At 49.8% G+C, this 27,072-nt stretch overlaps 2 protein-coding genes and 1 long non-coding RNA gene across 27 annotated transcripts in view; 2 read left to right on the top strand and 1 right to left on the bottom strand.

The window, feature by feature from the left end:
* Window positions 1-14,113, top strand: part of R3HDM2 (R3H domain containing 2) — a 162,947-nt gene extending 148,834 nt beyond the window's left edge. For 12 of the 23 annotated variants that reach the window (XM_044941526.2, XM_044941524.2, XM_044941525.2 and 9 more), the window contains 11 exons: window positions 85-327; window positions 672-798; window positions 1,026-1,186; window positions 1,677-1,831; window positions 3,386-3,486; window positions 3,605-3,685; window positions 8,641-8,810; window positions 9,247-9,394; window positions 11,366-11,463; window positions 11,809-11,893; window positions 13,065-14,113. In XM_044941526.2, coding sequence (XP_044797461.1) covers window positions 85-327; window positions 672-798; window positions 1,026-1,186; window positions 1,677-1,831; window positions 3,386-3,486; window positions 3,605-3,685; window positions 8,641-8,810; window positions 9,247-9,394; window positions 11,366-11,463; window positions 11,809-11,893; window positions 13,065-13,405 — 1,710 coding nt within the window. In that variant the 3' untranslated portion in view covers window positions 13,406-14,113. Of the gene's footprint in view, window positions 1-84; window positions 328-671; window positions 799-1,025; window positions 1,187-1,676; window positions 1,832-3,385; window positions 3,487-3,604; window positions 3,686-4,129; window positions 5,084-8,640; window positions 8,811-9,246; window positions 9,395-11,365; window positions 11,464-11,741; window positions 11,894-13,064 lie in introns of those variants that run through there. The other 11 variants (XM_025283807.3, XM_025283804.3, XM_025283803.3 and 8 more) reach the window with 3 other exon arrangements.
* Window positions 1-26,233, bottom strand: part of LOC112584553 — a 30,795-nt gene extending 4,562 nt beyond the window's left edge. The window contains exons 1-4 of the long non-coding RNA XR_003108831.2: window positions 26,095-26,233; window positions 23,985-24,156; window positions 23,034-23,206; window positions 22,377-22,615 (exon numbers count right to left, since the gene is read on the bottom strand). This is a non-coding gene — a long non-coding RNA (uncharacterized LOC112584553). The remainder of the gene's footprint in view (window positions 1-22,376; window positions 22,616-23,033; window positions 23,207-23,984; window positions 24,157-26,094) is intronic.
* Window positions 16,103-22,115, top strand: STAC3 (SH3 and cysteine rich domain 3). Of its 3 annotated transcripts, none has more exons than XM_044941538.2 (12): window positions 16,105-16,300; window positions 17,022-17,082; window positions 17,339-17,606; window positions 17,843-17,940; window positions 18,155-18,227; window positions 19,086-19,183; window positions 20,515-20,581; window positions 20,757-20,806; window positions 20,955-21,160; window positions 21,346-21,397; window positions 21,487-21,624; window positions 21,787-22,104. In XM_044941538.2, exons 2-12 carry the CDS (start codon window positions 17,023-17,025, stop codon window positions 21,883-21,885), a joined length of 1,209 nt encoding a protein of 402 aa, XP_044797473.1. In that variant the 5' UTR covers window positions 16,105-16,300; window position 17,022; the 3' UTR covers window positions 21,886-22,104. The 3 variants fall into 3 exon arrangements, with proteins under 3 accessions (XP_044797474.1, XP_044797473.1, XP_006077942.1); XM_006077880.4 differs by having other exon boundaries at window positions 16,107-16,300; window positions 21,075-21,160; window positions 21,787-22,093; XM_044941539.2 differs by lacking the exon at window positions 21,487-21,624 and having other exon boundaries at window positions 16,103-16,300; window positions 21,787-22,115.
* Window positions 26,234-27,072: the final 839 nt, after the last annotated feature.

Here is a 27,072-nt window from a genome sequence, read left to right as displayed (position 1 = left end):
TTCTGTCTGTCTGTCTGTGTTGAAGCCAGAGACCTGGGGCTTGATATGACCTCAGTCCTTAGGTCTCCCCCACTCTCTCAACAGGCAGATGATCTCAGCAACCCCTTTGGACAAATGAGCCTTAGTCGCCAAGGTTCTACTGAAGCAGCTGACCCATCCTCAGCTCTGTTCCAGCCCCCACTTATCTCCCAGCACCCTCAGCAGACTAGCTTCATCATGGCTTCTACAGGGCAGCCCCTCCCTACTTCCAACTATTCCACCTCTAGCCATGCACCACCTACTCAGCAAGTCCTGCCACCCCAGGGCTACATGCAGCCCCCTCAACAGGTGAGTGGTTTGGGTTTCCAGTCTAAATCATGAATTCAATTTATCCAGTATTATAAACCTTCTTTTTTCCTCTAGTTTAGACAGACCAGAGGAGATACCTGCCCGCTACCCTCCTCCATTTCCCCACCTTTCTCTTGAGAATTGTCTTTGTAGTCAGAAACATCTATCAAATAACACAAGTCCTTCCTCTTCTGTTTCAAACTTGTACACTAATGCTGCAATTGCAAACCCAAAATATTTCTGTTTACAGACTTCTGGAATCGACTGTGATGTATTTAATAGTTAGGGGATGTTGGGGCTGAATTTGAGGGGCTTTCTCATACATCTGTTTCCTCTCACCATAGATCCAGGTGTCTTACTATTCCCCTGGACAGTACCCCAACTCCAACCAGCAATACCGACCTCTGTCTCACCCAGTGGCGTACAGCCCCCAGCGTGGTCAGCAGCTGCCTCAGCCATCCCAGCAGCCTGGTAAGAGGAACTGTACGGAGGCAGCAAGTAAGGGAAGGACAGCAACTGGGGAAGAATTACTTTCCCTGTTTAAAAAGCGGTGGGGAAGGGGAGTAGTGGCTGGAATGGTTAGGGTCCTAAAAAGGAACCTGTGATCTCCAAAAAAGAAGGAAAATTACTAAGAGAGTGTGACCTCCTAAACATTGTTGAGGCTATGCTGATGTCTTCTCTGCTTTGCCTGTCCCTAGGTTTACAGCCCATGATGCCTAACCAGCAGCAAGCGGCTTACCAAGGCATGATTGGGGTCCAGCAGCCACAGAACCAGGGCCTGCTCAGCAACCAGAGGAGCGGCATGGGGGGCCAGATGCAAGGCCTGGTGGTTCAGTACACTCCACTGCCTTCTTACCAAGTGGGTGCATTCTGAATGGGGAAACCACCCAGTCCTTGGGATGAGGAAAAGGAGGACAGTTCCCACGTCTGTCCTCGAGTCTGACAACTCGAACATTAAAACACTGTTCACTTTATCTCTAGCACTTTTTTTTTTTTTTTTTTTTACCTCTAGCACTTTTAGGTTTTCTTTCTCTGAAAGAAGGTCAAAAGAGTCTGAGAAGAGTCTTTATTTAAATTGTTTGGTCTTTATACCATGCAAATGAGTATATGCCCAGAAAAGTAGGATCTAGAGGAAATTAGGCTCCTTCCTGTACATCAGATGCCCAAAGGTGATGTTTGGAGGAGGGGGAAATGGAGGTAGCACTAAACGTGCTTTAGGTGAGGAGAGTAAGAGGATCTCTAAAGGTAGGGAAGGAGGTTAGAGTGTCCCTGTCCAGAGATGACTAAGCTGTTTTTTGGATGACTTCATTTCGAGTAAAAGTGGTCATTCTCTTCTTGTCTTCACCCAGGTCCCAGTGGGTAATGACTCACAAAATGTGGTCCAGCCGCCTTTCCAGCAACCCATGCTGGTCCCTGCAAGCCAATCTGTGCAGGGGGCCCTCCCAGCAGGGGGTGTTCCAGTGTATTACAGCATGATCCCGCCAGCTCAGCAGAACGGTACAAGGTGAGGGCTCCCAGAGAGACGGGGTGCATCTCCCGCAGACTTTTAGCAACTGTTGCACCATGGTTTTTATTCCACTGGAAAAGAAAAACAGGGGTAAAGATCCTAGGGGTAGGGACTTCCCTGGTGCTCCAGTGGCTAAGACTCAGTGCTCCCAACGCAGGGGGCCTGGGTTCAATCCCTGGTCAGGGAACCAGATCCACATGCCTTAACTAAAACTTGGTGCAGTCAAATAAATAAATGTTTATTTTTTAAAAAGATCAGGGGTACCCCAAAGCAGTTAGAACATGAGGGAGTTCATTCTCCTTGTTAATTTGATATTTGCATAAGAATTCATTAGCAGGAAAAAATTCCCGCTTCAGAAACAGAGACTTTATAATTTCCCCCAATTTTTGTTTTTCTGAACTATGAAATAGAGACTGCTTATTATTTTTTAAAAAAGCAGTTTGGTGTATACATATGTAAAATTTTCCATGTACCTCTATAGCCATGGATGAATCTGAGGTGTTATCTCTTTTGTCTGTTTATATATCTTAGTATGTTGTTGTTTAGTTGCTAAGTCATGTCCAACTCTTTGCGACCCCATGAACTGTAGCCTGCCAGGCTCCTCTGTCTGTGGAATTTCCCAGGCAAGAATACTGGCGTGGGGTGTCATTTCCTATTCCAGGGGATCTTCCCGACCCAGGGATCGAACCTGCATCTCTTGCATTGGTGGGTGGGTTCTTTAGCACTGAGCCACCAGGGAAGCTCGTATATCTTAGTATAATGAATGTAATTTTAGAGATAGAAGTTTATCTTAGAAATATCTAGTCCACTCCCCTTGTTTTATTTTGTGCTCTTCTTCTATAAATGAGGAAATTCCAGCTAGGTATATTAAGAAACTTACTCAAAGTCATACAACTAGTTAATAGAAGCAGAGCTGGGATTAGAACTCAAGTCTGGGCCTATGTCGATGTGTTTCTGTGTCTCTCTCAGTGTACATATGTTTATTTCTGCCTTTTTTTTTTAATGTGTCTTGAATTTTGTGAGGTTTTCCCCTGTTTTTCTTTAATTGATGATCTGTGTTTGCCATTAAGAAAATATCCTGAATCTCCTTAGTTGTTTTTTTTGCCCATCTCTCTCTAGCACTCTAGCCCTGTGTGTCTGTTTTTGGCACTCGCTTTGCGTTTCTGTTGTGTTTCTGAGAGAAAGAGACACAGAGAGGGAGTGTGTGTATTTGTGTGTGTGTGTGTGTGTGTGTGTGTGTACACGTGCGCATACACTCGCATGAGTTATGTATTTGGTGTTTCTACACTGTTGGGAAGAGCCATGTGTCACTAACATTCCATCTGTAGCACTGATTAGCAGCTTCCTAATTGAAAGATGATCAAGTACAAATATATATAATTAACTTTGAACTGATGAGTGATTTTAGAAATTGCATGGCAAATTGGTCTGGGAATGGCTTGGAGCTGCCTTGGCTTCCCACAGGGGAGGCCCAGGAGGCAACAGCTGTCTGCCGGGAGCTGTGTTCCTCCCTCTACTGCTTTACCACTCCCCTCTTCTCCATCTCCCCAGCCCTTCTGTGGGGTTTCTGCAGCCTCCTGGCTCTGAGCAGTACCAGATGCCTCAGTCTCCCTCTCCCTGCAGTCCACCACAGATGCCACAGCAGTACTCAGGTAAGAGCATAAAGAACGGAGGGGTCTTGGGCACTGGTGAGAGCAAAACACTGCTGAAGGACTTGTGCTCTAGAACTGGGTAGGGCAGAGAAAGCTCAGGGATTGGCTCTGTCCCCAGCTGTGACTTCATCAGGAGGAAAGACCAAAGTCCTGGCTGGCTGGTGTTTTCCAGAGGTGTTGAAATTGACCCCCTCAAGAGGTGAGGTGGTTTGCCTGATCCCTACCCCTGGGGAACCGCATGTCGATTGGGTTCCTTGTTTCCTTTCTCTCTCCTTTGTTTCTTCCTCTCTGCTGAATCCAGCACTATGACTGGATTACGATGACTCACATGCCTTTACAACATAAAGTGCTTATATCTCTGTCTCTTGCACTCATTCTTCCTGTAAATAGCTTTCCTTTTCTCTTGGGAGTGTGAGGGAGGCTGATAAAATGCTTTTAAAATTGTATCTTAGATTTGTTTAGCAATTTTTCATTTGTACTCATATACATTGTGTCCTTTTAATTCTCTCCACAGCTTTGTGAAGAGAAAATTTAAGACTCAAAAGAGGGATAAATTTTGTGTAAGGTCACAATCCTAAAGCTTGAACTTGGGTCTTTTCACTTTCTGTAACCCCTGCTACATCCTCGGACACATTTTCAACAGGTTTCTGTACTCCGTTCCTTTCCCTCCAGTGGAAGGAAAAAGGCCTTCTTTGGAGGGGCCGGTTATCCCAGGTGAATACACTTAATGCTACACAGCTTGTCTGTCTTTGCCTAAAACCCCCCCAATATACCAAGAACAACTGCTGTTTCCCTTTCACCCTACCCTGACATATCATTGCACTGCATTTAAATTGACTTCAGGGGTTCTGGAGGCAAGGGGGTCTTAAGGTAGCCTCCAGCCTTCCTCATTCCGCTCTACAGTGGGAATGTCAGAGTGCCCTCTTCTGGTGAGATAAGGTATTTTGCCAGTTTTTCATATTTTAGAAATGGGATATTTTTCACATAAGATTTTCTGTACTCTGTGTTGGGTGCTGTGGAATAGATTCCAGAATCAATCTTGCTCACAAGACCTGATCAATTCTTAGCTTCAAGGATTAATAACTTCTGCCTTTATCCAGACCAACCATGGATCTCTTACAGGCTGAGGTTTTAAAATTCAACAACCCTTACTACTCTTTACTCCATTATTGGTCTCTCCAGCTGTATCTCCTAGTGTCCGCCAGGGGCAGTTGACCTTGAAATTCCCAATGGGGTATGGAAATGATAGAAACTAGCTCCAAGAACTGCTGTAGCCTGTGGGGGTGCTTGATACCGCAGGGCATTTTCTCTCCTATTTGTTAAGATAAGTTTGTGCGTGTGTATATGGGTATAGTTGTATGTGAATTTCTGTGTAAATCCTTAGTGGTATATCAGTATATCTACTGGGTCTCTGCATTTATACCTCTTCATATACAAATACAAGGTCTTTGAATTAGAAACAAATCAAGTGAAAATAATTTTGCAGTACCTACTGTGGACCTAATGATAAGTAAACTGAAACAGCTATTGGTTCTGAAAGTTGGCACTAGAGATCTGGACTGGAATTGGAAGGAGATAATCTAGGCTCTTCCCCAAATTAATAGAAATAGACAAAACCCTCTTCATCATCTCATTTCTTTGCTGCTTTAGAATTTTCTAGTATATTTCCTTTCTTTCTAGCCACCCTGATTGACCTAGGCTTCTGACTGACCCCTTGTACTTTTCCTAGATGATGACCCTCTATTCCACTCACATCATCTAAGAGACCTATTCACTATATCATTGATCTTAAAAATCTTCAATCCCAGGTCATGGGAATCTTAAGAGGAAGTGGAAGAAAAGGAAAAGTGCTTATTTTGCCTTCCTTTCCAGTTTGGCCTTTACTGGAAAGCTAGAAGGCCAGCATTGCCCACAAGGGCTGCTATGTCACCTTCAGAGGACAGTCACCCGCCCTTCTCCCATGTAGCAGCATGGTCACTTTTCCAAAAATAAAGGCAGGGATTAGGATTGACTGTTCCTGGAGCAACTGTTCTGGTTTATTAATACATTTTTGTAGTTGCCCAGTTTACCCCCAGGCCGGGACCTTAATTCCTTCACTATGATTTTAGATATAACCATAACCCTAGGAAATAGTTTTCTCCCCACTGAAATAATGACTTGCAGGTCCTTTGAGGTTTCTGCAGGCTTGTCTTGGGAAGATGCACACGGACATGAAATGGCAGTGAAACCTATGCACAGACTCTCAACTCACAGTGACACAGCAGCGTGGCCAGAGTGAGGTACATACAGAAATAGCTTCCCACATACTTGCTGGCTCATTTTGTAGCTGAGGGCTTTCCAAAGCAGAGATAACTCTTTTCTCTCCCCACTTCCTGAAGATAACCTTCTCCCCCACCAAAAAAGGGAAAAAGACGAAGATACTGTAGGATTATAGCCTGTAATTTGGGAAAGATGCCTGAGGGATTTTATTTCTCTGGACATTCCTTTCCATAGATTTCATTCCAGATGGTAAAGAAGAAGCCTTATCAGTTTTCTACCTCAGTGATTTAAAAAAAAAAAAAAAAAACAACAACTAAACAAAAACCAATTCTGCCAGACATAAATGTCATCTGTTTATATTTATGGGGTTTGCTCTGCCCAATCGACCTTTCTGCCCAGGTTTAACGATGCCACTTAAAAAGCCATTCACACGTCCCCTCTCTTTTCAGAGCTTTCAAGATGAAATTGATTTCCTTATTCAATTCTCTTCTCCCACTTCCTACTCTAACCCAGGCTGCTTCCCCCAGCCTGATAATATGGAAGTGCTGTCACTGGGCAGTGCCGTGGGGGGTTTTGTTTTGTGAGATTTGGGCAGTTTTTTGCCATGTGCATTAAGAAGTGGCCACAGTTCAGCTGCTAATGGATGCCACCTGCTTCTGGCTTGAGGATGAGAAGCATAAAAATCAGCTCATCAGCAGAGTAGTGCTCTCTGTCCTCGGCTGAGTGAAGGAACAACGCTCGGGGCCAGCGGGGGAGGACTCAGTGTTAGGAGGAGCTCAGGAATGAGGCTGCGACTAAGAACCCTGCCTTTGTTTTTGTTAGGATCAGAGAAAATAATATGAGGACTTTGTTCTCTTCCCCGCTCCACTTTAGACCTCTAATAGCTCCTTATGTCTACATGTTGGCCTTATAAAGAGCATCTACTGCCTTGCTTGTGCCCATACCCCACGCATTCACACATCCTCTACCCTTTCCTGGCCCAGGGCATTAGGCTTAGGTTATATGTTGCCTTCCAGAAAAGCTGTGGATTTGATTATTTTTGCATTGGCCCCCTCAGCAGTTTGAAGAAGGTCAGTTGAGGCAGTTGTGGCTAAAGGACATTGGCGCAGGTGGGGCTCCTAGGATGGGAGATACAGTGCCCAGAGCAGCTGAAGTAAAGGGGGAGTTGTTAAATGCATGACACTTCATCTCTGTGCAGTTTTCCTATGGCCCTTCCACAAGCTGTGTTGATGAATACCCTGTCCCCTCTGGCAGGGGAAGGGAAGATATGAGCCTGCCGTTCTAAGTGTTTTTGCGCTCTGATTAGATGAACCCTAGAGGATGGGGGAGGGGTACACATTGGGGACTAGGATACAACAGATGCTGTGTCTCCTGAGCTGTTCTCAGACCTCCCCCCACTTCTTCTCCTTTCCTTTGACCGATGCTACCTGAGAAAAGCAATCACGCTTACTTCCCAGCATGACTGGTGCCCAGGGCAGAGGCTGTAGCATTTCCTGTCACAGGAAGCAGTGTGATGGTGGCAGCAGAGGCGGCCCCCGGGCGCTGAGCCAGGAAGCAGCACTGCGGCAGGTTTCCACCTAGCGCGCCCAGCCCCGTGTCGCTGCCACCACACACACACATGAACTCAGACTGTCCATCCACAGGAATACGGGCTGCGGGCCAAGAGCAGACCCTCACGCTAGACAATCCCCTGTGGGGACGCGGAGTTCCTGCCCGTCTCCCCCAGCAGGAACTGTCCGTCAGACTACTCCTCCCTGACCCCTTACCTTGCTTTTCACCGTGCAGAAGATTCAGGACTTAGTATTCCTCCTCAATGAGCCCTTTCCTTCCCCAGCCTGTGAGAGGGTAAGACTACATCCATGGTTGCCTGGACTAAAACCCCACGGCTATATCCTGTCAGTAAAATCTTCCGAGGGTCTCACCCTCCCACTCCATTCCTGCTGTCGCTGCTCTAACTCATAACCACTGTGTTCTGTTTCAGTAGACTTCTAACTTCTCTTCCAGTCACTAGTCTCCCCCTCCCTTCAGCCATCTTACATTTGGCCACTGGGGTTAGCTCTCTGAAGCACAAGTCCTGTTTGCAACACCTCTGGGTTACAACCCTTACCTGAATGTGCTTCGAATTCTTGACACCAGCTATTTGTTTAATGTCCAACTCTCTGATAGACTGTTCATTCCATTGGGGTAGAGACCAGTTTTTTTGTTGTTTTATACCCAGTGCCTGGCATAGGAACTGGTAAATGTTCCATAAATGTTTATTGGATAAATGAAGAGATATATCTCATCCATCCCCTAGTACTTCCCCTACATAGCTCCTGGGCCTTCCTTAGCACCTTGAATTATTTGTCATTTCCTGAATGTGACATATATCTCTATGCCATTCCCTCTACTTGAAGTGTTCCAACTCACCCTATCCTTGCCCAAGAATTAATGTCTGGCTTAGTGAAGCTGTGCACATTTATCTTCTCCAGAACAACCAGAGATCACTGACTTACCTGCAGCCATTACTAGAAAAGCCTGCACGTGCCTGCAGCCCTGCCTCAAGCTCCAGACTGGGACCTGTACCATGCCCAGACATTTGAGCAATCTGATCTGGGCATTTGGTAATACCTAATTATGACAGAATGGAGTAGTTTTTGGCCAAGCCTATCAAAAGTACCCCTCAACCAGGTGAAGGCCAGGAGAGCATTGGCATCTGCCCCTCAAACTTCCACTGGTTTGAGGAGAGAGAGTCAGAGACCAAATCAGCAACTGTCTCAGATTCCTGGCAGGACACAGTTTAAGTGACCCTGAAGCCATAGGTGGATTTGCTTACAGGCTTTCCCACTCAGGGTTAGCTGACAGGCTAAAATGTAGTTTGAATTCACAACCAACTGCTTTTTTCCTGCCACTCAGGAGTGTCACCTTCTGGACCAGGTGTGGTGGTCATGCAGCTAAATGTCCCTAATGGACCCCAGCCTCCCCAGAACCCATCCATGGTCCAGTGGAGTCACTGTAAATATTACAGCATGGACCAGCGGGGTCAGAAACCTGGAGACCTGTACAGTCCTGAGAGCAGCCCCCAGGTGAGTCCTGCAACCCAGCTTTATCTTGGCAGGGAGGTGACCAGATTCTTTTCAGGAAGCAGTCTTTGCCATTGACCAAGCAGCCTCTTTTACTTGTGCGCTCTTTTACCCTGGGCACTTTTCAGAAGAAACACAGGAAAGAGAGGAGGGAGCATCTTCTTTCAAGGTTTCAAGGAACCTAAGACCTAAGGTGGCAGATAGGACGCATGCTTAAAAACGCTAAGGGAAGACATAAAACAGGTTGTCAGGAAGTGAAATATTAAAATAATACCAACTAATTAGGCACTCAGGGGCCAGTTTGAAGGAGCACTCTGACTTTGACAGAGTTCAGCAAGAGAAGTTTCCTGAGAGAGGTAACTTTTAAGCCAAGCTGTGGGAGTAATCCAGAGGGCAGGGTCTGGTGTATATGTGATGTGTACTCCGCTCTCTCCCACAGGCCAACACACAGATGAGCAGCAGCCCTGTCACATCTCCTACTCAGTCTCCAGCACCCTCTCCTGTCACCAGCCTCAGCAACGTCTGCACAGGACTCAGTCCCCTTCCTGTCCTCACACAGTTCCCCCGGCCTGGAGGTCCCGCACAGGGTAAGGGTTCAGTAAGGTGGGCTGCTGTCAGCTGTCAAATTCACCCTTTGCATCCCATTCCCAAGTGGGGAGATCAAGAGGGTAGCAATAGACAGAGAATCACTGTGGCTGGCCATCCAGTTCGTGGAAGCCAGCTCTTCCTTTAATGTCCCTGTTTAGGCCAAAGACACACCCGTCTTTAGTGCTGCCCATAGTTACCTTAACTCTAGATCTCCTTTACGTATTTAGTATTTCCTTCCAAGTCCCCAGAGACTGCGAGCCAGGGAAAAGAAGTTCCCTGAACTTTCTAATGAACAGCAAAGAGTTTAACCTATCAGTACTGAGACTGAGGGCTAGGAATATGGTGTATGTCAGAAACAGTATGGTTTTAGAAAAGGGAATGCTGGATTTGAGTGAAAAGACTTGGGTTCACCCCCAACTTACTATGACAGACAGAAGCTTAGAACAGCTGCTCGTTGCTGTCTATTCCCTGATGGACACCAAAGGAGGGCTCAGCTATGACTGTCGCAGACGAGGAGGGAGCATCCTGGCGCTTCTGCTGTTCTTTCGATCAGAATCACAACTTACACGAGTCTGTTGAGATGCCACCCAGCTTGTGGGAGTCCTGCTCCCTGCACCTGGGCACGTGGGGGATGTGGCCCCTTCCTTCAGCCCAGGGTGAGTGGACCAAGGAAACTAGTCCCAAGCCACCGAGCCCCAGACACCACCTCCCTCCCATGATCAGGAAACCAGAGGTCACCTTCCCACAGAAACTTTATTTTTCACAAATCTCAAGTGCACAACATAGATGGCCATTTTAATAAGCACAGTCAAATTTTTAACCAAGAATTTACAAGAATTAGAGTTTTATAGCTTTAAAACATACCGCCAATATTTTATTTCAGAAATAACTCAATTTCTTAAAAAGTAAAAAAAAAACAAAAACAAAAAAAAGACTTGAATTCAAATTCTAGTTCTACCACTAACTAGTTTTGTGAAGCTGAGTATGTTACCATGTTACTTAAACTTAGAACCAGAGCTCAGTTTCCTAATATATAAAATGAGGTTAATCACATGTAAAATGGAAATAATCTTACCTGCTTTCTGCCTTGGCTATCAAAAGCAGTATAAAAATAAGATGAGAATATGGTTTAAAACTTCAGAGTGCTCTGAAATACAGTATTTATCACCAATACTAGCTAACACACAGGTGTGATATCTTATAATCATTTAACTGCACCGGTGCTGATGAGAGAAGAACATACCCAACATCCCATCTTCAGAAACAGAGACAGAATTTGAATGTAGTCTGGCTACAGGTCTCTCCTTGTCTGCTACACTGTATTGCCTCTCATCTAAGTCAGAAACTTGAGCCTTGGGTTTAGGGTGAGAAGCAACTATATGAGAAATAAAAGACAGTTATAAGGGTCTGTAGGTTTCCTCTAGGGCCTTTTGTCTTCAATGAACAGAACCCTTCTTCAAAGATGCTGCTGCTGCTGCTAAGTCGCTTCAGTCGTGTCCGACTCTGTGCGCCCCCAGAGACGGCAGCCCAACAGGCTCCCCCATCCCTGGGATTCTCCAGGCAAGAACACTGGAGTGGGTTGCCATTTCCTTCTCCAATGCATGAAAGTGAAAAGTAAAAGTTAAGTCGCTCAGTCGTTCCAACTCCCAGCAACCCCATGGACTGCAGCCTACCAGGCTCCTCCGCCCATGGGATTTTCCAGGCAAGAGTACTGGAGTGGGGTGCCATTGCCTTCTCCGTCTTCAAAGATGAGGGAACCTAATAACCCCTTTTGTCCAAGATACAACTGAGAACCAAGGGGGTTAGGAAGACAGACAACGCTTAAAATCAGTGACATGGGCACTCCTATCAAAGAAAAAGTAGGAATAGTATGCATTGTTGCAGTCCCATCTCCAAAGCCCCATGAAGTCTCACAGAAGTCATACCAAATAGCGCAAACTCCCAGAAAACCACCTGTGCTTCCTCCCTAGGTGATGGTCGCTATTCCCTCTTGGGCCAGCCGTTACAGTACAATCTGTCCATCTGCCCTCCCCTGCTTCATGGCCAGTCAGCTTACTCGGTGCACCAGGTAAGGGTGTCTCCCATCAGCCTCAGGGCCACTGGAGTCTCCTTCTCATCCAGGCCCCTGCTTCTGAGCCATCACCTCAACCAGCTAGGTGGACAAGGGAGACAACCCAGAGAGCATGGACACAGTGGGGGGAGCCTTTGCCCCACTCCTGTGCTCATTCTTCTCACCCCTTCCCAGTGCCAATTGGGAGGGGCTCTTTATTTCTCACTGGCCACTCTGGCCAGTCTGACTGGTAGGGTGGGATCCTTAGGGTCGCGTACTGTTCCTTAATCTCTCAGACAGACTGGGATGCAAGGCAGTCAATATTGTTTACCTGGAATGAGAGTTATCTTTCAAATGTTGAAGGGACAGAGCGGATTGAAGCATGGAAACCGGAGCAAGAGACAAGCACTCAAATCTGCCTCCACTGACCTGGGGACAACAGACGTTGGTGAGTGATAGGATGCTGCTGCTACTGCTGCTAAGTCGCTTCAGTCGTGTCTGACCCTGTGTGACCCCATAGACAGCAGCCCAACAGGCTCCCCCGTCCCTGGGATTCTCCAGGCAAGAACACTGAAGTGGGTTGCCATTTCCTTCTCCAATGCATGAAAGTGAAAAATGAAAGTGAAGTCGCTCAGTTATGTCCGACTCTTTGCGACCCCATGGACGGCAGGCTACCAGGTTCCTCTCTGCCCATGGGATTTTCCAGGCAAGAGTACTGGAGTGGTTTGCCATTGCTAAATCCCCACAAGAAGAGCTTAACCCTCCAGCTCTGCATTACCATTCCAGGCTGGTGAGAAAGGCCAGCTTAGGGTCAGCAGGCATTCAAAAGAGGACCTTTTTGTATTCAAGAGCAAGGAGAAGCTGGAGAAGTTGTGGCTCAGTCCTCCTTACCAAGCCATTCCAGGTCTTGGGGAAGATGAGGGTAAAAATTGGGAAAAATATAATGATGAAGTTTGTTGAGCCTGCTATTAACAGAGAATCTCATGGAAATGGTCCTGACCCTGATCTAGAATGTCTGTCTCTGGTAGTCCTAGACCCAGTTTAGGAGAGGCTTGATACTAAAACGTGAGGGAGTAGCTCTCCTCCTGCAGGCCTTCCAAACTAGGCATACAAGCTCTCTTGGAGGTTCCCCTGTTTGAAGCAATTTGCTAAACAAGAAAAGGAAGGGAAACTGACTTCCCTAGATGATAAGGAAGAGGAATCTACCTGGGCCAGCCTCTGGGAAGGAAATGTAACATATTTCAGATTGAGCTGTTAACTTTGTGAATGAACATCACCGAAAGCCATCCTTCCTTCATGGTAATGGCACCTTGTGCAAGAGCTGAGGTATAGGTTTCCAGATCTTAACTCGGGCATTCTGATTCTCGGTCTCTTCTTGCCTACATCTCTGGCTAAGAGAAGAGAAAAGTTCTTTGTGTCTCCTAGTTGCCCTGGTCAGAGTCTGAATGGTGGGGAGTTGGATTGATGTGGGAAGGAAGGAAAGGACTGAGTGAGAAAGGCTGGGCTTTTGAGGGCATTGTATACAGACTTAGTCAACTAGATCCTCCTTGGCCAGGCCACTGTCCAGTCCTGCCTACTCTGCACCTCTCACAACCGTATCCTCTCTCCTCCCCTTCCAGTTCTGGGACGGGTACTGGAGGTGACAGATCTCCCGGAGGGCATCACCCGTACCGAGGCAGACAAACTCTTCACTCAACTTGCCATGTCCGGCGCCAAGATCCAGTGGCTCAAGGATGCTCAGGGGCTGCCTGGTGGGGGTGGGGGGGACAACGGTGGGACTGCTGAGAACGGCCGCCACTCGGACCTTGCTGCCTTGTACACCATTGTGGCTGTGTTCCCCAGCTCCCTGGCTGCTCAGAATGCCTCCCTTCGCCTCAACAACTCTGTGAGTCGCTTCAAACTTCGAATGGCCAAAAAGAACTATGACCTGAGGATCCTGGAGCGAGCCAGCTCCCAATAAATGGAGAAGAGAAGGGACCAGCATGGCAGGGGTGGGGGCAGGGTGGAGGGGGTCAAGAGGTCCTGTCAGACCACAGACAGAGGCAGAAAGTAAGATAAGGTCTACAGACAGACACTAAACTGGAGCCTAAGACAGTGGGATGAAGATGGAAACAGAGACAAACACTCACACTGGCACTGGACTTTCTCACTCCCCTGCCAAGGCTCCCTCCGGTTCCCTGGTTGGCCCATGTCTGCTTCCCTCTCTTTCCCATCCTCTTCTATCATTTTTTATCTCTTCTCTCACCATGAAATTAATTCATATTTTTTGGTCAGGTAGAATTGGGAGGGTCCCACACTCCCCTGTTCTCCTATTTCCTTACCATCCCAAGCTCCCTTTTCTTTTTTGGTCTTTATGAATATATTTATATGGACAGAATTAAGAAAAACAAAATTGATTTCCCCTTTCTCTCACCCCATCTTGTCTCTCCAAACCCCACAGAGTTTAAACTTGGGCCTCCTTCCACCCGCCCCGCCCCCAGAACACTTGTATATTGTTTGTTTGAGGTTTGTGCCGCAGTAACAGACACAGTATTTAATTGCACATACAGATGTTTGCTGGGTATATTCACTGTAAATTTTATTTAATCTGATTTTTTGTTTGTTGGGGGTTCTTTGGGGGGAGGTTGATTTTGTTTTTAAATATAAAAAAAAAAAATCTGTCACTGGACATCAGTCCCTGTTTCCTGTTGCCACCCTGGTGTGGATGGGGGCTGGGTGGGTTTGGTGTGGGCTGGATGGCTTTCTCTGGCATATGCACACATATCTGCCTAACACAGTTCCCTGCATCCCGTCCTCCTTAACAAGTGTTTCTGATAGATGGCCAGGTCTCTGACAGGACTCTGCCACAAACTGTAGTTTATCAAGTACATCACTCTAGACACTGGATCTCTGAGTTCTTACCAGTAAAACAAGAGACTTGGACTAACTAGGTGACCTCCAGGTTCCTTCCACCCTGTTAATTCTGTGATATTCATTTAGGGTTCTGGTAGCTAAGCCAGAGGGGTGTGAGTGAGGTCAAAACTGGGTCAAGATGCTGGCCTCATACCTGCCCATCTCTTCTGAAAACTCTTCGAGGACTTGGGCCTTTCTTTAACTCCAAAGCCAGAGGGCTGGGTTCTACCTGATAGGAACAGGATTGCATGTTTCTTAAAAGCTGTGTCAGTTGAACGTGCTATGCCAAGATGCCATACTGTCCAGGTGTGCTTAGCAGTCCCTGTCCTGTGCAGCTGAAGAAAGGTGAAGAACAGAAGTCACGTGCCCATAAGATAGAGCTCTCCTCTGTCTTCACAAAGCTAACCCTGTTGTTCAACCAGTCAGACCAGGGCCGTTAAAGAGTCTGTTGACCCAGAACCATCCAGCAGCCCCTTCTCAATGTCACCCTCCCCTTAAAAAAAGAAAAAAGAGCAGTAGGTAGAAATGCATAGCACATTGCCATGGAAATCCCTGAGGTCTGGATAGCAGTCTCTCTCTAGCCAGCCTCCTCTGAAGTTAGTCTGACCCAACCTCTAACATAATCCTTTACTTCTTGCAGATACACAGGATAAAGCAACACGACATTACCGTCTCCAGATTACTCTCCTCTGAGATGGGAGTATCTCCTTTTTCAACCATGTCATAGCTCAGACTAGGAAAAGGCTGCATCCCTGTGAGATAACACTGCCAGATATATATTTGACCCCTTGGTTCATATGCCAGGGCAGCAGAGGAAGGAGATGGAATCAGGGAATCAGAATGACGAAGGAAGCTTGAGGCTTGGCCATCCTACCTCCAAGAGTTTGCAGATGGGAAAGGGCACATGACAGATGACAAAGACTCCCTGTGTGACAGCTGTTGCTTTGTCCAACATTAACAGAACAATCTCTATGTCATCATTAGACCCTCACTCCCCCAGAACCTCTCAAATGGAAGTCCCAGCCTGGCTTTTTAAAATAGCTTTTAGAATTCCATTCACCCCGAGGACAAGATTTTAGGGGGATAGGGGACAGATACTTCTGAGGCTACTGCAGGGAACAGAGCAGTACCACAGGTTCTTGACTCCCTCACAGAATAGCAGCAAGGCACTCTTCCAGCTTCCCGTGGATAGAAAAGCAATCAGCTGATTTTGAGGAGTTCTGAAAATTCAAGTTTTCCTTTCTTCACCAGTTTGCAAGCCCTTTCCTTCCTAAAGATTGGAGGCTAGATCAGTGCTTGAGGCTATTAAAAACACGTGGCCACAAGAAGCAGTGGCTGAGAGGTTGAAAGCTAGATTCCAGAGAGAGTAGAACTGGGGAGGTGTTTGGACCTTGGGATAAGGAGATGAAGAAGGCTGTTTATAATTCATCTTTACCTTTAGTTATTTAAAGTCACTCTCATGAGGGAATTCCTTGGCAGTCCAGTGGTTAGGACTCTGAGCTTTCACTGGGCCCAGGTTCGATTCCCAGTCAGGGAACTAAGATTCCACAAGCTATATGGAGCAACCCCCCAAAAAATTCATGCACATGAGTATGCGGTATGGACAGTGCCTTCCTGAATTTAGCCAGTTCTGACCTGCACACCATAGATGAAAAACTGGGCAGCAGCACTCGGGGGGGTGGGAGGAGTTAGGGTCCAGCCCGCCCCGTGTCCAATTTCTCTGTGTCAGCTGTGTCGCTCAGCTGTCCACTTTCCTCTAGCCCTGTCATTTCAGCTCTGACACCAAGGCAAGAGGCTAGGAGGTCTACAAACACCGTCTGGGTAGCTGGTGTGAGTACAGAGGGTACTGGGGGGGCTTAGCCCCCAAGGAAGACGACCAGTCCTCCCCCAGCACCACCATCAAGATCACAGGGGCTCCCTCTTTTCCTCTGCAGGCTGTGAACTGACTTAGGGAATCCCAAACGTAAGTTGCCTCTTCATCCTCTTTCCATTTCCAGGATTGCTCACCCAAGCTTCCCCAATCCATAGTCTATTCAGCTTCTTCATTTCTCTCCTTGTTTGTGAGTAGTTTGGGTTTTAGGAGTGAATTTATTATGCTACTCCAGGATAAGAGCTAGGATTGGAGGGTGGGGTGGGGGTGGGATCAGGAGAATGGAGCAGTAAGGGAAGGAAAGGCTCATATTACTCTGAAAACTTAAAATAGCTGAAGCCTGAGGCAGGCTGGGAACTAGGCACTGGGCCCCCAGGGCTCACGAGAGAGCTAGAGGAGAACAACTGTCCTCAGCCCATCCCTCCACGCATGCTTATGGACACACACATTAAGCCTCTTGAAAGAGGATCTAGGAAGGTGTGTGTGTCACATTTCTGTTGCCCCAGGTTTCCAGGAGAAACAAAGTATCTGTAGGAAAATCCCTAAACCATGCAGCCTTGGGGCTGTAAACTTGGGTTGTCCCTCAGGGCAGAAGGATGCTTAACTGGTTTGAGGAGCTAGTTGGGAAGTTCTTTAGTCTGCTGGGCTTTTCTCTGGCCCTCCCTGCTCATAAACCTTGTGAAAGGATCTCTTTTTAACCAAATTTCTCACAAAGCCTCCCCTTCAAGGACCACCCTACTACAAGGGACAGGAATAAGGGAGGGAAGAATGGCAGCTGGGGATGAGATTTCACGGTGGGTCCAACTTCTTGCAGGATGACAGAAAAGGAGGTGCTGGAGTCCTCCTCTTTTCCATCAGAGACTCGGAAGGGTGGGGTGAGTCTGGGCCTCTGACCACTGGGGGTGGGGAGCTGGGGAGCCCCTGCAGCTCTTGAAGAAAAGTGCTTGAATTGATCTCACTTGTATATGTTAAAATCTTACTGTTAAAATGCTCAACAGCACCCGCAGCCCCCACACCCCCTAATCCTGGAGTGTGGCCCTTGTCCCAGGTAGAAAAATGTGTAGATAGCCTCAGCCTTACCTACTCTAGAAAGCAAGACAGTTCTTTCAACACTGGATCTCCCTCCCTCAGCTACAGCGGCTGAAACAGCTATTCAGGAAGGAGTCTACAGGGACAAAGGAGATGGAGCTTCCCCCAGAGCCCCAGGCCAATGGGGAGGCAGTGGGAGCTGGAGGTGGGCCCATCTACTACATCTATGAGGAAGAGGAGGAAGAAGAGGAGGAAGAGGAGGAGCCACCCCCAGAGCCTCCTAAGCTTGTTAATGATAAACCTCACAAATTCAAAGATCATTTCTTCAAGAAGCCCAAGTTCTGTGATGTCTGTGCCCGGATGATTGTGCGTGAGTCACGAAGGGAAGTGGAGAGTGTGCTGTTGAAGGCAAGGGTGGGGGAACAGGTTTAGGAGAGAAGTATTTGTCTTATCAGACAGGCTGTGGCAAGATCTGGCTCTAAGAAAATACTTAGAGACAGTGTTGGCTCCCAGACAGAAAAGGGACCTGGGAGCTAGAGTAGCAGCAGCCCTTCAAAGCGGGAGGGAAACCAGGAGCCTCACCCAGCATTCTCTCCATCTCCCAAGTCAACAACAAATTTGGGCTTCGCTGTAAGAACTGCAAAACCAACATCCACGAACACTGCCAGTCCTACGTGGAGATGCAGAGATGCTTCGGCAAGATCGTGAGTAGGCTCTGGGGAGCAAGAAAGTAGAAGGGAGGGGACATATGGCCAGCTTCCTCCTCTGCCAGTCCCTCCTCAAGTCATCCCACCCATTTCCCTGCTTTTTCTTCCTCAGCCCATCTCGCACTCCAAGAAGGGGCAAGTACTTGTGAGAGAGATGGGGTTCTGGGCCCTGCCTCATATCGCTAATGTTGTCTCCTGTCCAATCCTACAGCCCCCTGGTTTCCATCGGGCCTATAGCTCTCCACTCTACAGCAACCAGCAGTACGCTTGTGTCAAAGATCTCTGTAAGTGCCCCGTATGGAACCTGAGGGAGTGGGAAAGCCTAGAGGTGCTTTCATCACTGTCTCCAGATTTGGAAGCCAAATTCTGAAACATTCTATTTCCCATCGTTTTCACTCAATCTAGTGTTTTAGTCATCTTGGATACAAAGTCAGTATCCCCGTGTTTTATGGCTGGGGGAGATAAGATTTAGCTCTATATGGTAAAGAAGAGACTGAAACTTTCATCTGCCTGAATTCAAACTCTGTGCTCTTTCTATGCAAAGCCATTTGTGACCATGAACTACACTCTCATCTCCTTATTACAAAATAATGCCAGACTCAGGGCCAGATCAAGAGCTGTGGGCATCCTGGGAAGATTCATAATTTGGCACCCCTTAAAAATGTATTCATTGATAATTTGCTCAACCTTTATCTGGAGAAGAGACTGAACTCTCTGTGAGGAGCATGGATGGAAAAAAAGAAGAACCCACTGCTGGTAGTACCCCAGCTTGCACATGCCACTCAGAGGAATAAAAGCCAACAGTTACACAAAGGACCCACTCCTTGAAAAGAGTGGTTCTGAGCATTCCCCAGCTCCCAAGCAACTTATTAGTAGAGTTGTCTTTCCAACAACATATAATACTCGGCCTGGAAGGAGCGCTGGTAAATATTTTTCTCCATCATATTTCCAGTGATGTCTTTAGAGTTCTTTATAAATTGATGATCTAGGTATACCCAGCTGACACTTTTCTAATTCTAAACACACACACTCGAGTATCTATTACTCAATCCCATCTCTCCCTTACTTAGGTGGTCTCTTTTTCCTCCAAGCCTCTTCCTGCCTCCCCACTAATATCTCTTTTCTTCTCCCATTCCAACTAGCTTCTGCCAATCGCAATGACCCTGTGTTTGAAACTCTTCGCACTGGGGTGATCATGGCAAACAAAGAACGGAAGAAGGGACAGGCAGATAAGAAAAATGTGAGCACCCAATCTTCCTACTGAGATCCATTCCCAAGAGCCCAGTGAGCAGGTCCTGTCTCCTCTCTGGAAAGCTGACAAAAGTAGGGATCCTTTTCCCCTAAAACTGCACACAACCCAACAGACAAATTTCTGTGTGCGGTTTTAAAGGGCCTCAGTTTAGCATCTCCTTATAGCATGTGTTTACTCTAGGAACTCCCTTCTGAACTTGTCAGATTAACCACCATAATTCAACTAAAGGCTAGGACCTAGGCCTCTGGCATTGCCAGGCAACAGAAGCGATCTATGCTTTTGGATTTGGGAAGGAGAACTTGTCATGCCATTCTAGAACCCCATAAGGGCCCATGAAGACAATCTGTTCTGACTCATCTATCCTAAAGATGAGGAAACTGAGACACAAAGCTTGTGGCCAAGAGCACCTTCATTTCCTAGATTGGTAATACAATAGACTTGTATTCAGCACAGCAAGGGATTTGTTAGCATATCCTTATATCTTTCTGGACAAGGATGGACTAATGTGGATAATGATCACAGTTAGATGGATTCGTAAAATTAGTTGAATGACAGCACCCAAAGGATCCTGGTCCTTTAGGGAGTTTCCAACTGTAGGGAGGTTTCTGATGCTTTTTGACCTGCTTTAGTCCTTGGTTCTCATCTATGGACATTTTTCTCACTGCTACAAATGAAGATATAAATGGTATGTCCCATGAAGTTTGTAGGAAACCTATGAGGGATAACTTATACACTGAATAATATATTCAAAAACCTTACAGACGAGCAGAAAGACCAAGAACTAATAATCCAAAATTTTTGGAAAAAATACCTAACTGTTCTTGGATCAAAAAAAAAAATCAACTGCACAAAAACACAACTAGAGATCTGGCCTCAAAGTAGTTGATATGGAGGTTAGGTGCAAATTAGGGATTTCTGTGGAGTGAGCCATGACTTCTAAGGTACTATCAATGTGATCTGACTGCTTCCAGAGAGGCTAGCCCGCTCAGGTTCAATCGTCTTAAAGGAATTACAAAAATTGTGCTGCCTGTTTTTCTCTTACACGGTGTAATATTTTGAAAAGCAGACATTACATAAAAGACAAGGATTTTTGCAAGGTAGTGAACTTCCTGTCACCTACATTCAAACACAATTTAGGTGGTAACCTAGCAGGACGTTTCAGAGCAAGTCCCTGCAGTAGGCAGGTGGTTGGCTAGATACTTCCTCCAAGGCTTCTTCCAAACCTGAGATACTATTCTGTAGTTCTCTGGACTGACTTGACAGCCAGGGCAATGTGGGTTTTCAAGACAGCATCTTCCTAATGCTGGTGCCCTCTCCAGTCTCTAGCGGCCATGATGGAAGAGGAGCCAGAGTCTGCCAGACCAGAAGAAGGCAAACCCCAGGATGGTGAGTAACACCCACCTCTGTCCATTGAGATGGAGGAGGGCTGGGGCTCAGTCATGGCCCCAGGGATGGAGAGCCAAAGGGAGATAAGAGATAAGAGGCCCTGGAACAGAAAGGTAAGGGACTGAGGGCTACTGTCCAAAAGCCAGAGACAATTTGTCAGTGTTTCCCATTCTAGGAAACCCTGAAGGGGATAAGAAAGCTGAAAAGAAGACACCTGATGACAAAGTGAGAATCTTTTCTCCCTAAGGGGACCCCGGTCCTCTCCCCAACCCAGGTCTGGCAGCACTCACACATATTCCATGGGTTCCAATCCTTAACCTGCCCTCTTCACCACCTCACCCATACACACATGTGACCAACACATTCCTCTCAGTTCAGGGACACAGAAGAGAGGTGGAATGTAGCGTGTCTGGAAAATGTCCCTGCCTTGGCCTCCTGCCCCTCAGTGTGGGACAGAGGAGCCCTGAGACTCTTCACCCCCTTTCACCCTCAGCACAAGCAGCCTGGCTTCCAGCAATCTCATTACTTTGTGGCTCTCTATCGATTCAAAGCCCTGGAGAAGGACGATCTGGATTTCCCGTGAGAGACCTTAGAATTGGGGTGGGGGTGTACTGGGAATGGAGAGGGGAGAGCCCAGTTCCCTATGGGAAAGGAAAAGGGGGTACTCAGGGCATGGAGCCTATCTGGGGCTGGACCTGGGCACAGCCAAGGGACTGAATGTGTAAGGTCCCTGAATCTCAGAGGCCCCTTCCTTCCTGCCCCAGGCCTGGAGAGAAGATCACAGTCATTGATGACTCCAATGAGGAGTGGTGGCGGGTAAGAGAGATGGCTAAGGCTCAGGTGGGACGTGGGTTGAGTTTAGAGCCTGAGACTGTGAGATTAATTCTTCCTACCACCTCCTCTAGGGGAAAATAGGGGAGAAGGTCGGATTTTTCCCTCCAAACTTCATTATTCGGGTCCGGGCTGGAGAGCGTGTGCACCGCGTAACCAGATCCTTCGTGGGGAACCGCGAGATAGGGCAGATCACTCTCAAGAAGGACCAGGTAGCTCTGGTGCCCCAACTCAAAGCCAGGCCCAGAGGCTCCTCTGCCAACTACACTCCTTTCAGATCGTAACTCATTCATGGGACCAGATTGGGCCTCCATGGCTCTGGGCTCCCTTGCTCAGCTCTTCCATTTTCTCTCCCTCGTCCTTTAATCCTTTAGATTGTGGTGCAAAAAGGCGATGAAACCGGCGGCTACGTCAAGGTCTACACCGGCCGCAAGGTGGGGCTGTTCCCCACCGACTTTCTGGAGGAGATTTAGGCGTGCTGACGCCTGCCAGTGGGAGATACCCAAACCCCATTCTGGGCAGGCCCAGTGGAGGTTGGGGAGAAAAGGGGCGAAAGCAACTACATGGCTGGGTTGGGGAGGGCTGGGAAGGCCACCGAAACTTGACGGGGCTTCCAGGAAGGGACTGGTTCCCGTCCCCCTCCCCCGCTGAGGGCGTCGGATTCTTGGTGCCTGGAGCAGCCTCATTCGCAACCCTCAGGCCCAGCCTTTTTTCCCAAATCTGGCGGGGGGTGGGGGGGGGGGATAGAAAGAATGCCTCTCTACTAGGGAGACGGGAGGGGTGGGGGGTTGAGACGAACCATCGAATATTGCGAATTTATTAAAGTTTTGACAAAAGTTAAGAAAAGTTTGCTGTTTAACTGGGGGCCGAAGGGGGAGGGAGGAGAAGCCCTCCGAAGGGGTGGAGAATCTTCCCCAGCAGTCTCCCCTCACTACCATCGAGTAACCCGAAACCCGAGACCCACCTGGGCTGAGGCTGGCGCGAGGTGGGGAGATAGACGCGTCCGCTCGGCAAGGCCTCTGTCGTCAATGAAGAAAGAGAGTCGGACTGAGGTCACGGTCCCCGCGCCCCTGCCGCTGGGAGCAGGATCCAGTAGCAGGGTAGCTCCCCAGAGCTCTGAGCGATTTCGCCGTGGGCAGCCCCTTGCCATTTTCGAACCTGGCTCAGTTCCGAGCTAGGCCGCCAGGGGGCGATGCAAGATCTCTGTTGAAGTGCGAGGGATGGGATGGGCGGGGGTCGGGGGGAGAGGAGAGAACTGGAGACACCAAGCTCGAGACCCTCGGCCTGGGAGGGGGTGGGGTGCGTGCCGTCTCCATGGCAACACTTACTCAAATCCTCCGGGAACTGAGCTAGCGAGACCGGGGGGCCTAACCCCTCCCGCGCGGCCCCCGCCCCAGCCCTTAGCGACAGGTAGAGAGGGCGCGGGGCAGACAGCTAACCGGCTCACGCGGAGCCGCCCCAGTGGTGTGCCGTATGCAAATGTTATTATTTGCATATGTAAATATGCAAATGTACCGGCCCCGGTCACGGTGGCAGGTGGCCGGGAGCCGGAAGGTGTGGGAAAGGGAGCTGAAGGAGATGAGGAGTTTAGGGACCTGGGAGCGGAACAGAGAGAGGCAACCTGGGGTGGTCCGCTGGAATGAGGCCGGCTGAGGGTCTTGAGCTTGATGGCGAGTGGGGGAGGGTCACCCTGGCCAGCCAAGAGATCCTCTTCTCATCTGCTTGTTGTCTGCCAGGCCTGAGGTTGGCACCGCCTAGCAAGGTTGGCAGCGGGAGCCTGGGCACCATCTGCTGCTGGCAGGGGGGAGGGCAGAGGCTCAGCTGGGCTGGGGAAGAGGAGGGCCCAGGACGGGAGCGCCCCCCTTCCATCCAGAAGGCTGAGGTGCGTTGGGGGTAGGGAAGCACACGAGAAGACTCGTCTCAGAACCTCGTTCGGCTTCCTTTTCCCTTTGCCCTTGATTGTCCGGGATGCCTCGGGGCGGCGGCGGGGTCATAATGAAGAGTCAGGCAGCCCCTTTGAACCGCACTTGGGTTGGAACGGGCGCAGATCACAAGCCCCCATCTACCGCCGCACACCTTTTGCCCCCATCCCTCCTTAGGATCCACCTACCACCAAAGGACGGAGGGAGCAGGGACGGCTAGGGCTTGAGTCTCAACTCTTCATCAAGCGGTCTAAGGGACTCAAAACCAGAGCTCCCCAAGATCCTCGAGAGCACACCCCCAATGCTGAAGCAAAACCAATTTACTGGCTCATTGGGCGGCAGTGCTGGTATGGGGGTACCGAGAAGCCGAGAGAGCTGCTGTTCTCTCCCCCTACACTCGGGGAGGGGGGCATCCTCCTCCCCCTCCTCCCAGAGCCGGCAGCTGTCCCTAATTAGAGCGGCGGTTTAATTGGATTTATCAGCAGTTAATAGGAAATTAAGCAAAGGGCCCGAGAGAGGGAGGGCGGGAGGAGCGGGAAGGCTGACTGTGCCGAGCTCGAAGGACAGGGTGCTGGGCTATCAGGGGTGGGGACACAAGGCCCATTTATAGCAATTGAGCACCTTGGTCACACCCTCCCCGCAGTACTTACCCCTCCCATTGAGCCCTGGCCCACGGCAGAGAGCAGGTCTCAAGAGATGGAGGCAGGAGGGACAGCGACCCTGTGTGAGCCCCCAGAGCCCCTCATCCCACTAGCAGCCGCCTGGGTGATGGATGATGCTGCCTCAGGCTGCAAAGGTCATAAGTCTGGGCCAAGGAGCTGACTGAATTGAAAACAGACAGAAGGAGGGTTCAGGTTAGGAGGGTCCAAGATAACCCACATCCTACCCCTCCCCAGGGCCCCCTGGCTCTGAGCAAGAAAAGTGCCCCTTGAAGTGAGAAGATTGGGCAGCACCAGGTGTGAGCCTGCCTCCTGGCTGTGTTGGGGATCCTGGCAGTCTCCCTATGTAGCCTTGATACCCCTCTATGGCTCTCCTACCTCTCCCCCAGCTTTGGGGGTTGAAGCCAGCAGGGCTGGCTGTAGCCAGAGAGGCCTAAGGCCTACACCACTGGCTCTGGGGGCCAAGAAAGGAAGTTTGTAGGCAGTTAAGTAGCGGCTCAGTGTCCATGGCCCCAGGCATCTCCTGTCATCAGAACCTCATTACAAGGCTAGACTAACAAGGCCTTCTTTGGGGATCCCAGTGACCTCTCAGAAGCAGCAGCTTCAGCACGGGTGGGTGTGAAACTGAGTGTGTGAGGGGTGACTCTGTGCCCCTGCTGTGCAATGTATATGTCTGCCCTTAAGGTGTGAGGTGTGTCTATCAGAGTCACAGGTGTTGTGTGTGTGTGTTGATGTGTGTACCCCTGGAACTTGTGCCCTGGTGTGTGTCTGTGCCACTGTGTGTCTTGTCCCTATTCTGCTCCACCACCCCAGCCTCTGAGGTTTTTGGCTGTCTTAGTCCCTGGGTGTCAGATGGGCATATGTGCTTTTTGATGTGTCTACGTGTCTGTGCATTCTTCACGCCTGCGTGTTCCCCACGTGTGGGCATTTCCGTGCGCCTCTGCCTGCAGGACCATGTTGTGTGAGAACCAGAAAAAGCCTCTGGTGAGTGTGTTGCTCCGGCGTCTCTGCCTGCAGGTGTGTGTCTCGGTGACAGTGCGTGGGCGTGTGCCTGGGTGTGAGCCGCGCAGCGGCGTGTATTCGAATGACATTGTGACGCACGCACGCTCGTGTGTGTGTGTGTGTGTGTGCGTGTGCGCTCGCCAGGGTGAGTCCCCCGCCCCCGCCCCTACCTCTCCCTATTTCTATTCCTCTCTCCTCTCCGGGCGGGCTTGGCTCCGCCGTCCGCATCATCTCCATCCATTATTGAAGAAACAGCCGCGTCCGCTCCAATCACATCAACACCCCCCGCCCCCCTCCTTTTCGCTCGCCCCGCGTCCCCTCTGGGTGTTGGGGAGTGGGGGAGCCGCAGCGCGGCGGGGCTGCAGCCGCAGCTCCTGCGAGCTCATGACCCTGTGCCCAGAGCCGGGCCAGGCACCGGGACGCCGGGGTCCCCAGCGGAAAGCGCTTTGCATAAACAGATGGCGCGGGAGTCTTTGTCTAGATGGTTCGCTCGCTACGAGGCTCCGGGCTCCTCGGCTGTCTGGCTGATGCAACCATGATCATCTCAGAGCCTCGGGACCCGGCGCCCTTAATAGCGGCAGAGGGGGGTTAGGGGCCCCGGGGCTCCCGAGCAGATGCTGGGCACTGTGTCTTCCCTCCCTAGCGCCCCCTCCACGCCCCACTGGTGCAGAGGGAAAGCGGAGTCTGCGCCAAGGTGACGGGCGTGTGGAGGTGACCAGGAAGGGGACCCTGGGCAGAGCCCCGAGGTGCCCGCGGGCTGTCCCCCGTTGGACTGCTGCAGACCCCCAGGAGCAGCAAGCCAGAGAATAGGAATAGAACCAGGGAATGGGAGGGGGGAGAAAGACAGTGACAGAGAGGGAGGCATTTATAAAGAGAGACACGGCGAGGTAGATGTAGAGGAAAGGAGAAACAAACGCAGGGAGACGCAGAGAAACAGATGCAGGGGGACAAAGGCAGGTAGGGAGCTGCAGAGGGAGAGACAGAATGGGAAGGCAGAAAGAGACAGTGATAAGGCCTGAAGAAGAGGAGTGTCTCGGCGCTGAGACGGAGCCCTGGGCACCTGGGGCCGCCCAGCCCCGCAAAAGGAGCCAGCCTGAACCTGGGATGTCCGCAGCTGGCGAAGTGGGAGCTTCTGAGTTCCCTCTCCTTCCCCCACCTCGGCCCCTCCTCACAGCGGATGAATGGAAGTTGCTGGACTCACTGCCCTGGCGGCAGGAGTGGCGAGAGCGGCCGGCCGGCGGGACCCACACTCCTGGCAGTAACTTCCCAGCTCGGAAGCCGCGAGGCTCAGGGCAGCTGCGGCCCGATAGGGGGCGTCCGAGGCATCGCCCCTAAGAATTTGAGAGCAGCTCCGCCTCCAGGGGGCGCCCGCGCCCATGGCCCCGCGGCCTGCTCGCTCCCGCGAGTCCAGCTGCTTTTGAAGTTCAGCTCCACCAGAGCGCGGATTAGTGTCCTGTGCGGGTTAGCTTTGAGACAGATCCCAGCGGGACCCCCGCCCGCCCCTGGCCACGCCTAATCCGCGGCTAATGACTTGTGTCTGCTCGGTCAGCGTAGCCTGAGTCCTTCTGGTGGGAAGAAATGAGATCTGGAATTCAAGGAGTTCTGGGTCTCAGTTCGGCCCCAGGGACCAAGATCCAGAGACGGGAGGAGCCTTAGAAATAGGGTCACAGACAAGGGGTCAGAGACAAGTACCAGAAGCAGATGAAGGGTCAAGGAGCCCCGGAGAGGCAGAAGCAATAACGTAGTAAGAAACTCGAAAAGCAAGGGCGAAAAAAAAAAAAAAAGAAAAGCAAGGGCGGAGGCCCAAGGCAGGAGGATCACTGGGGCTGCCAGGGAAAAAGCCGGGAGGAGAGCCCGGAAAGCGCGAGGCGCGGATCACTGGGACTCAGAGAAAGGGCTCCGCAAGAAAGGTGAGGGCCCAAGAAGCAAAGGGGCGCGGCACCGGAGCCAGAAGTCCCTATCACTCCAGCTGTGCCACAGGAGTCACGTGTGCAGCCCAGCTGTGCGGCCCCTCGAGCTCAAGCTCCAGGATTGATTTTTATCCCCAGAGACTGGAGGGCTACGGGGCACAGGTGAA

This window comes from Bubalus bubalis, chromosome 4 (genome assembly GCF_019923935.1).
Source record: "Bubalus bubalis isolate 160015118507 breed Murrah chromosome 4, NDDB_SH_1, whole genome shotgun sequence".
Lineage (NCBI taxonomy): Eukaryota > Metazoa > Chordata > Mammalia > Artiodactyla > Bovidae > Bubalus > Bubalus bubalis.
This window is presented reverse-complemented; position numbering and strand designations above follow the sequence as displayed.

Excerpts from the sequence above, each read along its gene's own strand:
- STAC3 (XM_044941538.2), top strand. The coding sequence starts at position 17,023 with ATGACAGAAAAGGAGGTGCTGGAGTCCTCCTCTTTTCCATCAGAGACT. Across the intron at positions 17,941-18,154 it reads AGAGATGCTTCGGCAAGATC|CCCCCTGGTTTCCATCGGGC; the intron begins GTGAGTAGGCTC and ends CCAATCCTACAG. Across the intron at positions 20,807-20,954 it reads AGAAGACACCTGATGACAAA|TTCAGGGACACAGAAGAGAG; the intron begins GTGAGAATCTTT and ends CATTCCTCTCAG.